This window comes from Apteryx rowi, unplaced genomic scaffold (assembly GCF_003343035.1).
Source record: "Apteryx rowi isolate R43461 unplaced genomic scaffold, aptRow1 scaffold_379, whole genome shotgun sequence".
Classification (NCBI taxonomy): domain Eukaryota; kingdom Metazoa; phylum Chordata; class Aves; order Apterygiformes; family Apterygidae; genus Apteryx; species Apteryx rowi.
The window spans coordinates 365,686-376,527 of NW_020450296.1; the positions used below are offsets into that span (position 1 = coordinate 365,686).

Sequence of the window (10,842 nt, forward strand, 5' to 3'; positions counted from 1 at the left end):
ATGCGTCGGAGCATCCCGGCGCGAGGAAACCTGAGCGAGCCGAGCATTTGGGAGGGCTGCGTGAGGCAGATGCACGTCAGAGCCTGCTGGATGCAGATCCAGATGTTGCGGTTCAGTCCGCGTCGCTGGAAAAACCCTCGGCAAATTGCCAGCACCTTTGCTGCTGATTCAGGCTGCCGGGCACCACCCCTAAACTGGGGTCAGTTAACCCGTTTTTAGAGCCCCCACGGCGGTGGGTTTTTAACCGGGTCACTCGTCCTTGCCGTCGGGCGGCCGGGGCCCTGCCGGAGCAGGGAACGGGCTTCCCGGCGCGCGTCGGCTCGGCGGCCGCCCTCCGGCCCGCTGGTCATGCCAATTTGTCACCGAGCCGGGGCTGCAATTAAAGCCCCAAAGGCAGGGTCAGGGGTTATGCAAACAGCGCGGTAAAGGCCACTCGCCTGGAGGGCTTTGCCGGGGCCGCCGGGGCCCCGCTCGACCCGGCGCCGGGGCCGCTTTGTTCCCGCGCGCGCCCTTCGAGAGGCGGTTTGTCAATAAAATTGACCCCTGGGCTCCTGCAGGCGCTTTCTCCTCCTCTTCCTCCCTGCACCGCCGCTGCCACTGTTCAGCCGCGGAGGAGCTGCCGATGCCGGGGAGAGCGGGGAAGGGAGCAGGAAGGGCAGACCTTGCGGGGGCGATTTGGGGATGGAAAAGAAAGGAGCGGGATAAAGGACTGGAAGACGGAGAGGCCGTTTCCAGGCTCGGGAGGGATGCTCGGAGCTGGCTGGTGTGGGACCAGCTCCGGTCGCGCTAGGTGCTGTAGGGAGCAGTGCCGGAGATGCCAGCAGGGAAGGGCCATCGTGGCGTTGGGGATGTGGCGGAAGGGACGTCCCTCCGCGTGGACCCCGCACCTGCTGCAGGAGCAGAGCAAAGCACAAGCTCACGACGGAATTTCTTTTTTTCCCCCCTTTTTTTTTTTGTACTAGTCCCTGCTGTTCAGCTTCTGGTATTGCTCCGGATGGAAGCGCGGTCCGCTTGGAAACGTCATTGCGAGCACCGAATTCATTCATCCTCTCCAGATCTCCTTCTCCTCTCGCAGCCATTAGCTGTCATTCCCGCAGCGCAGCGACCCCGCATTTGCCAGCCGCCAGGCATCGTCGCTCGAGGACGACTTATCCCGAGGCTCGGGGGCGTTTTCTTCTTCCGGCAGAATCGAGTCCGCTTTCCTGGGTCGGCTCGGCGCTGTTTGCACCCGCGGCGCTGTTTTTGGGGGGGGGGGGAGAACTGCCAACGCGCGGAGGTCGCAGGCTCAAGGACAAGTGAAACCGGCTCCTCCTTTTACTCCGGCTCCTTCCCACCTCGGGCTGTTCAGCAAAGGTGACCCGGGAGGCCCCGCTTTTATCCGGGGTTTTGGGAAGCCCAGCACTTGTGCAGAAAGGGGCAAGTACCGGTGATAAAAGGCCTGGAGCTAAAGGGCTCTTTAGCCTCGTGCAGAAAGCCAGAGCCGGAATTAATTTGCTGGAATTTAAAGCCAAGCGTGTTTCCAATGGGACATCAAACACGCCGCTGGGCTAAGGTGAGGGCGGCACGGGAYGAACCCCTGGGCGAAGCAACGCGCTTGCCGGCTGTAGGACTCGATGTCCTTTCGGTAAGGACGTGTTTCCCCCAGCTTTGCGCAGCAGTAACGCTCCCGCCGGCTTCCCGACGAGGTTTCGGGCAGTGGGCCGGCGGCGCCCACTCCTTCCGCAGCGGAACCCGCGGGGGCTGGCTCAGCTGCACCGCAGACCGAGGAGCAAGCAGCAATTAGTGTGGGTAAAGAGCCCCTTAGTGACTGTCCCTTACATGACACCTTTGTTCCCAGCCCTTCGCTTTGTATTCAGTTTGTAAATAAACTTGACTCCCAGTTTTACTGGTGCTTTTTTTTCCCCCCCTTTTTAATTTAATTTATTTTTTTTTTAACCCAGCGAAGAACGAGGCGATTGTTCGGCGGGAGGGAAATGCTTCCCTTTGAGATCCTGCCCGGCCAGTGCCCGTTCTCCCCCGAAATGGGTGCTGACAGTAACAAAGCCACCGGCCTGGCCCCAATGCCAACAATTTTAATTGCTAAAATGGTGCCCAGCAGCTCGTTACGCTGCTTGCAATTACTTGGGGGAGGGGGGTTGAAAACAGCTTTGCAATTGCAGCAGGCCAAAGCTGCTGGGCGATTTGGCAATGATGCTGAGCTCTGCTCCCCAAAATTCGGGGTCAGGGAAGGAGATGATCGTTCTCCAAAAGACTATATGGGAAAAATGATGGGAAAGGAGTGCGGTGCATGCCCCATATGGCAGCCACCCCATGCAACCAAGACAGCTCCTGCAAGCAGGGACGCACCTAAGGCTTGTCCCCGTATAACTGTGCTGCTTTCGGGCTCCAAACCAGCAGCAAGATGCATCCAGCGTGGACAGACCTTGATTTAAGGGAGAATTAAGGTATTTAATAGCAGGAGCAGCGCGGCCCGGGCTCTCGGCTCCGCAGCCGTCGGCGCGCGCCTCTTTGTTCGGCGCGGGGCCGCCCGGGTCCCACGCTTCCCCTCGCCCATATGGCGTTAGGAGCCTGCGCCCGCCTCGTCTGGCGAGGAGCTTTACAGGTGTCGTTAGGATAACGATTCGCACCCTAACGAAGGTGGGAAAGATGATTAGCTGGTTTTCTATCACGCGGCGTCGGCTGCGCCAGGGAGGCGGATGCCGCAGGAGCCCGGGCTCCGCGTCCCACTCTAACTCCAGCGCACATTTGGGTGCATCTTGGTGCGCCTCGCTTTCCCCAGCTGTAAAAGATCATTTTTTTTAGTGCTTTCCCTTGCAAAACTCGCCTAGAGCAGCCGCTTGACCCGCTCCGGCAACAAGAGGAGGTTTAGGCAGCTGGTTGGGCTCTGGGGTTTTCCTGCTGTTGCATTTTAGATAAACCCTCTTTCAGGAAGAGGAGGCCTGATAGAGGATCATTTTTAGCATGGGGCGTCAGCAAAAATCGGGCTTTTGGAAGCAGGAGGGTCCCGGTGTCGCCTCCCTGAGCCTGACGCATGTGCACGGTGCGCCGAAGCTGTACGAGCTGGCAGCGCTTCGGGGGCCCTTTTTGCATCTTGAGAAGCAAACGGGAAAAGCAGATTAAACCGAACTTTTCTGGACTGCCTTTTGCAGGGAATAGGGGTGACGAGGCGAGCGAGCCGCCCGTCGGGTTTGGGGAAACCGAGGCACGCGAGGCGTCCGGTGCCCAAACCGCCCTGGGAGCAGAAGGGGCAACGGCGCGACGCCTCGAGCCCGCGAAGACGGCGGTGACGACCCGCCTATCCCGGGAAGGGCCCCGGGAGCGCCGCCGCCTCTCCCCGAGGCAGCGGGGCCGGCGGGATTAGCTGCTTAGCCGCGCCATCTGTTCGCCAAACTGCYGTCATTATGTTCAGCTCGGGAAGAAAACGGCCCCTACAGAGAAGCAATTTGTTCGCTGCCTAAACCTTTCAGGCTCTCGCCGTCCCCACCTCCCCGCGCCGGTGCCCGGGCGAGGGCCCCGCGAGCTCGCTGCCGATGGCGAAACCTCGCGGCCTTTCGGAGGGCAGGAGGGAGGGTCGATTTGCGCCGGACCCGCGCGTCCGGGCTCTTGCAATGAGCTCGCTGGAGGAGCTTTTCTTCCCGTCGCAGTAGTTTGCTTTTGAGATGTAGGAAAGGGAATTGAGGATAAAGATGTGGGGCTGGAGGCTTTGCAGCATCCCCGAGCCGCGTGGCTGCAGCTGGGATCAGCCCGGCGCTTGGCCCTGGCGCTCCCTGCTCCTGCTGCTCTCTGACGCCCGAGAGCTGCAAACTCGCTCGCACGCCGGGGAAGGCTGTGGGCTCCTGGCGTCTCACGAGGCAGGTGGGGAAACTGAGGCACAGAGCAGGGATGTGAGAAACCTGCCCCAGGGCTCATGGCCAAAGCAGAAGCAGAGCCACGTGTCCCCGTTTCTGGGCGCCTCTTGGAAACTCGGTGGCACCAAAGCAWTGAGCAAATGGCTCAATTTCTGCAGGTTTTTAGTAACTTTTTCTGCAGCTAACACCCGAAGCCCTGGAGAAGCTGCAGTGATGAGCTTGACATAACTTGAAGTGAAAAGTTTTGAACTTCTGCTGGGAAGCGACACTTTAGTCTTCAAATTTTCTCTAATTCTATTTAAGAGCCCAATCTAAAAATGAAGCACTTCGGTCAACCCAAAAGCTAATGTTTACTGCGTCTTTGATGCAGTTATTTAAAAACCTTTACGTGCATTGACAACAACAGATATTAAAAGGCAATAATACTGAGTCTGGCCACTTCGGATGGAAGCGGAGCCTCTTCTCTTCTCCGGGATCTCATCCCCGGCTCCTAGCGTGCGATGTGGCCCTTGCCCGAACGGGCAGAGTGAGCATCCAGGGCCGTTTCCCCGTTTTGGGGCTTTTCTCCGGGCGCAGAGCGATGCCAGGGCAGCGGTGCCGGGCAGGCAAGGGGAAGGCAGGGGACATCCCTGTCCTGGGGACACCGGCGTCACCCTGGCCGCTTCCCAGGCGCAGGCTGCTCTGTGCTGTCGCACCCTCTGGTGGCCAAAGCTCGGGGAAAAATCATCCTGGAGGTGGGAGGATTTAATAACGGTGACACCAAAACCCCAATAAATGGCCCAAATGGGGCTGCGGGGGCTGCAGAGTTGTCGTTTAGGGTGGGGGGGTCCTGGGGGCTTTTCTCTCTTTTTTTCAAAAGAATCCTGAAGAAAACCAAGCCGGCAAAGTCAGGCAGCTTATGTACAAATTTACCGGCAAATCCTGAAATTACAAAAGAGCTCATTTCTTTATTTTTTTTTGTTGAAAAGTGTCTGCAGAAAGTTCTCTGCTGGTTTTTTTTTTTTTTTTTTTGAGCTTGCGATATCCCTTCCCCGATAGAGCATCCCTAAAGGAAAGAAAACCCCTTCCTAGCTCTCCTCTCTTCCCCAGGTCTTGGAGAGCGGCGTATGGGGAAACGGAGGCACAGAGCGGGGACGGGAAGCAGCTGCCCGGAAGCTGAGCAAGGTTTGGATCCACGTCCTGCTCCCGAAGCCCTGAGGTTTCTCTGGAGCGAGCCGGGTCGTCCCCTCTCCCCGCGGCGAGCATCCACGTCGCTGCAGCACCTCTTCACCGCGGGCCAGTCCCGGAAAGGCCYGCGGGCACCTGATTTTCCCCCAAATCTTTGGGAACGGGTGCTGGATCCCATGCAGGGACAAGCCTGGCTGYCTCCGGAGAGGGCAGCTGGGGAGTTTGGAGCGCCGAAAGCTCCCTGGCGCTGGCGGGAGGGCCGAGCCCGGCCGAAGCGGGATGTCGTCGGAGGTTGGGAGCCGCTAGACCGAGGTGCTGGCACCCAGCTCCTCTCCGCTCGCCCGYCGCTCGCGCCGCTCCCCGGACACCTGCGCCAAAGCAGAGACATGGATCCTGGAGCAAATCAGGACCCCGTCGGGGGGAACATAGGGGTCCGTCCTAGTGAGACCTGGGGGGGCTTTAATGAAGCTGTTCCCCCCCACACCTTGCCCACCCCGGAGCCGAAATGCTGCCGCGGGAGGAGGGAGGGTGGCTGCAGCCCGTGCGCTCAGCCGGGGCAGCAGCGCAATGGTGTTTTAGTGGTAAAATCACGGCTTTACCTCCCGGAGGGTCTTGTTTTCCAGGTACTGCGTGTCCGGAGGAGATCCCAGCCTCTTTATTTTCAGGATGGCTCCTGGGAATGCCGAAAGCCCGGGTAAGGGTATTTCACAGCTGAAATCGTGGGTGCTCCCCCCCCCACACACACACCCCGGCACCCCCCCTCCGACAGCAGGATCCCTGCTCCCAGCCTCCGGGGCCGGGTGCCAGGCTGCAGCCCCCGAGGTTGGGAAAGGGTCCGCCAGCCCCGGGCTCCGCACGGCCGGGCTTTCCCTGACATCTAGCGGCCGCCCCGGCGCGGATGGCTCACAGGGAGCCCGGGCCCCTTCCTGAGCTTTTCCCAGAGGGATGAATCSGGGATGTGGCAGGCTCCACGTTTGTACAGCACCGTGCTGCCCGCRGCCAAGGCTGCTGGGCTGTACGGCACCGCGCCGGATCACAGCTCCAGGTTGTGATTGCGGTGAGGAAATTGCACTTTCAGTCTATTCCTGGCTCCGTGTGCGAGCATGGGAATGTCATTAATTTCCCCCCGCTAATCGCTGCTGTTTTTTCACAGATACATGTGCATTTGTCTTTCTGACTGCAAAGTACAGCTGCCGTCTCCACCTTGGACCTTTTCTGCTGCTCCGCTCCTGCCGCCACCCCATCCCACGCCCGCCGGAGGTAAAACTCACCCACGACGCTCCCTCCGAGCACCACGAGCAGCAGGGTGACAGGCAGCGCGCAGAGCTGGCAGACTGCCTGGTAGGTGGCTGTCCAGCTCCCGTCAGCTACGTGGGGGAAAACGAGCTCCATCCTGCAAGCCGGAGCGGGGACGTGTTTGTAGGGAGAGCACAAAGGTCTCTGCTTACGTCTACGGGGTGATCTGCTGTAGGTGGGGTCCCATAGCAGGGGTTGCATGGAGCATCCCCTGTTGCAGAGGTCCCCCGAGTGGGTGCATGGAGCATCCCCTGTTGCAGAGGTCCCCAGAGTGGGTCCTTGTGAGGTTGGTGGGGCGCTGGTGGGTCCAGCTTGCCCCAGGTATCCCCAGCTGGGTGCACAGGGCCACCGGGCGATGCCGACGCTGGCTCTTCTCACCTGTTGCCGTAAGCATCAGCGCTTGCCAGCGCCGTGAGCAGCGTCCCCAGCAAGGCGCCCAGGATCCCCGGCATGCCGTGGACGTTGTGAACTCCGCACGCGTCCTGGATGTTCAGCTTGGAGCACAGGACGGGCTGGGGAGAGCGCAGAGAACAGCCGGGGCTCGGAGAGGCAGCTCGCGGCGCCCGGCGGCTTCGCGGSGAGGCCGTGCTGTGGGTTGGGTTTGCAGGGCTGGGAGCAGGAATTGCCCTCTGGCTACGGCTGGTTGCAAGGCCCCAGTTCTCCTTGGCAGCAGAGCGAGCGGGGCGGAAGCGCAGCCTCTCCCCAGCTCGAAGGCTCAGGGGGTTCATCTGACCCAGGACCGGGGGCCTCGACCGTCACGAGGCGACTCACCGTGAGGAATTTGAAGCCGAGCGGGGAGATCAGGCCAGCCAGAAATCCCGCGATGAGGGCCCCGAACGGAGTGAGCAGCATCTCCCCAGCCATGCCCATCATGGCCATGCCGGCCACGGCGGCGTCCTGAACCTGGGTCTAAGGGAAACAGGACAGAGTCAGGGGAATTGCCCTCATGGAGAACATCAGCGAGAGCTGTGGGGGGATTTGGGCTTATCAGGGACCAAACTGGGTCTCAAGAGACCTAAAAAACCCTACGGGCAGGACATTTCCTCACCTACAAGACATGTTCTCCCCATCCCCTTGTCCCYCATAACTTATGTATGCTCACAGTCCCTGTGGGACAGGCTTTGGGCAGTGTGTAGGACTAGGGTCATGTCTTGGGGTGGCTGCCAGTGTTGGCAGTCCCATGAAGGAGAGGACCTACCATCTGCAGCACGCCTTCCTCGTGGAGGAGGGGGGAGATGACGAAGGTGGCCAAGGTGCTTGCTGCCAGCGCTAGGTAGTTGTTCAGCGCTGCCCAGGGCTCGGCGTTGGTACGGACCGTGGTGGCCGAGGCGAAACCGGGCCAGAAGATCCACAGGTAGATGGTTCCTGAGGGGAAGTGGAACAGGCAGATTTTGGAGCCGGGATCGTTCCCTCGAGGGAAAGAAACTTGTGCTTTTGCCAGACGGTGGAAGAAGGTGCGGTGGCCACGGATTGCAAGGTGGGAGGTTCAGGTTGGGTATTTGGGAAACTTTCTTCCACCACTGTTTCTATGATTCTGGTTTTGTAGGATCCATACCAACTGCAGCAAAGACATCTGGATAGTGCCCCATGTCCTGCTGCTGGTTCCTCTTGTCCGAATGGGGCTGGCGCAAGATCCACGAAACCGTCAAGCCAAAATAAGCACCGAAGGTGTGGACGGTCAAGGAGCCCCCACTGTCGCTTACCTAGTGAGTACAGAAAATACCGTGCTGGAAGAGGCAAAGAGCTGTCTTTACAGCCAAGGCAGGTCTTGATATAAAAAGGCTAAATAGAGACCCGTGGCCACCTCCTTTCGGGTGGGCCCGAGATCAGTGACTTACCCCCATGAGGCTGAGCAGGATGTGTTCGTTGACAGTAAACAGGATGACTTCCAGCAGGGTCATCAGCAGCATCTGGAGGGGGTTTACCCTGCCCAGAATGGCTCCAACCGAGATCAGGATGGCTCCTGCGCAGAAGTCGGCACTGACCATGCTAGGAAGGAGAGAGGCATGGGATGGGACTCAGTGCTGCCAGAGGGCCAGCACGAGAAGCCTGGTCATGTTTGTCCTCATACTCCCCTTCCAAATCAGAGCTGTGAGCTTTTACAGAGGGGGGAAACAAGCATGCAAGGACTGGAGCTTGGTCCAGTGGGGCCAAGCAGCGGTAGGTCTCTCCTCCCTTACCTCTGTGCTTCCATGTAAATCTTGCCGTTCAGGAAGGAGTAGAAAAAACCCTGGATCAGGATGGCCCACTGGATGGCAAACGCCACCACAAGGAAGTTGACGGCCATGCTCCCTGTGCCGTACCGGCTGAGGAAGGCCATCAGGAAGCCAAAGCCTATAAGAGTTTGGAGGTGGACGTCCCGGAAACCTGGTGGAGGAGAGGCAGAAAGGTGAGGCTGGGGGTGCTGAGGGCAGACACCGATTCCCATCCACCAGCCCCGCTCCACGGATGTCAACGAGCATCACCAGGCAGGAGGGTTTGCCTACCTGTCCCCCCCAAGCAGGCTTTGACGTCTCATGCTCTAAAGGGGTTCAAACAGGTTTTGGGGAGCTGGAGGCTTCAGCCAACGCGAAGCAGCCTTGCTCCGCTGACGTGTCTCTACACCCATGGTGGATCTGGCCCTGCATCACCTTCCTTGGTGATTTCCAGAGGAGGGCACGGACAGTTGCGGTAGTCGCAGGTTCAGCCCGTCCCCGCCACCCTTTGCGATGGCTCCAGGCCACCCCACGTGCGTGCCTTGGCCTGGACATAGCTGCGTTGCGCAGACTAAATGCACAAGGATTCGGTTCCCCTTGCAGCCCTGAAACCTCGTGTTGGCGACATCAGTGCAAAGGTGCATCTGAGATGTGAGCCACCCCCGTCTCGCTCGCTCCCGAGGACCTTTCTGTTCCCCAGCAGGCCTGAAAGCGTCAGGTCCTGGTTAGTGGGATGAAGGAGCCCGAAGCGTGAATAACAGCCTGGGTCGTCGACCCAGTCTGGCACCGTCTGGCAGCAAACCGCGGAGGGGGGAGACTCGCGTCTCGCTCGGGCTACACGTCCTTCGTGCCCCTTTGGCCATGCCGTCTGGTCCGCTGTGCCCAGGCACCGCTCCGTGCGCCGGGGAAGCGCTCGGACAGGGAGAGACCCTGGCTGGGAGGCAGGCGGTCCTCCGGCGCGGAGCGGGTGTCCCCGTGAGTCACTGCCTGCTCGGGGTGGGGTTACGTGGGCCGGTGAAACCGGGAGAACCTGCCTGCTCGCTGCCCGGAGCGGCACGGCAYGGCTCCCCTCCGCCCGCCCAGGCTCTCCGGAGCGGGGCAGATAGCAAATCCGGGCTCGTTTTGAGCCACCTGCCTTGCATTGCCCGGGCAGGGGTCTGGCTGGGGAGGGGCGTTAAGTCTCCCATGACGGCTGGCGGAAAAGTCGAGATCCGTCCCCCGAAAACAGGCCAGGGTGCGTTTTGCAGCGATGCCTTCCGTGCCCACGGAGCCCCGTGAAACGGGATCGGTGCAAATCTTCAGCGGTGCAAAAACCCAGCGGGTCCGTGGGAAATTCTGCAGGCTCCGAAACGCTAGGAGCAGCTGCCAGGCTTTCCATCCACGGATGCGAGGACATCCCGGGTTAAATCACCGCGCCAGGTGACTCCAGCTATTGAACCGCATATTCTGGACCCTGGAGGTCCCTGCTTCAGGCGTGGGTTTGTCCAGGGGGAGCAGCCAAATTGCGGGCGGGCGGCCGTGCCTGGCGGCACGCGTGGCACCCACTCCTCGGTGGGATGTGCAAGCACCCACTCCTCGGTGGGATGCGCAAGCACCCAACCCCGCAGCTTCGATGAGCCGCCCATTCCTCCTGCTTTTTATTAACGTGAAGTCTGACTCGGAGCTAGCAGGGGTAGGAAGCGCCCGTCCGGGATAGGGGTACTCACGTGGGTGGTGAAACCCCGAGTCGGAGCTGGGGTTTCTCCCGCTGCTGCAGTTGAGCTGCGCGGAGCGGAGGCCAGGGCTGGTGCCTGGGCTGTACCGGACAAAGACGGCGAAGAGGATGATGGTGAGGATTTGGAGGAAGAAGCACGTCCCGGAGACCTTGAGCCTCGAGGAGGCGGCGTGCGCGGACATGTCACCGGACGGCCGAGAAGAGGCCAAACCCCKCAGCGGTCCCTGAAATGGCCGGGAGACGGAGACGCGCCTTTCCCGGAGCCGAGAGGTACGCCTGCGGCCGGCACAAACTCCGCCCGCGAGTTCCTGCCCGCAGCCCGCCCTCGTCCCAAATGCTTCCCGCGCTGCCGGAAGAGCCTGCTCCGGGCCCGGCTGGCCGACGGAGCGGGGAGTCGGAGTCAGCCTCGGGGCAACCGGCAGCTCCCATGACGCGGAAACCCAAGCCCGGGCTGCCCCAGGGAAGCGTTTGCGGCTGGATTCCAGTTTTGCTAGATTCGGTGGATCAGGGCATGGGGAAAGCAGTCCGGATTAAATCAAAGAGCTGGTCGGCACCACGGGATTTGGGGCTAGCTTAGCCAGGTGCAAGAGGGAGCAGGCCCTCGGTTGAGGTGGGATTTGGG

The 10,842-nt window shown here is 60.5% G+C and overlaps 1 protein-coding gene across 1 annotated transcript; it reads right to left on the reverse strand.

The window, feature by feature from the left end:
- Positions 1–4,849: 4,849 nt before the first annotated feature.
- On the reverse strand, positions 4,850–10,473 carry RHBG (Rh family B glycoprotein). The gene is made up of 10 exons (XM_026073835.1): positions 10,213–10,473; positions 8,492–8,678; positions 8,150–8,300; positions 7,867–8,014; positions 7,510–7,676; positions 7,083–7,220; positions 6,690–6,823; positions 6,287–6,408; positions 5,615–5,688; positions 4,850–5,383 (listed from the first exon to the last, which is right to left on the reverse strand). The coding sequence occupies exons 1-10, from the start codon at positions 10,400–10,402 to the stop codon at positions 5,318–5,320; spliced, it is 1,377 nt and encodes a 458-aa protein (XP_025929620.1). The 5' UTR covers positions 10,403–10,473; the 3' UTR covers positions 4,850–5,317.
- Positions 10,474–10,842: the final 369 nt, after the last annotated feature.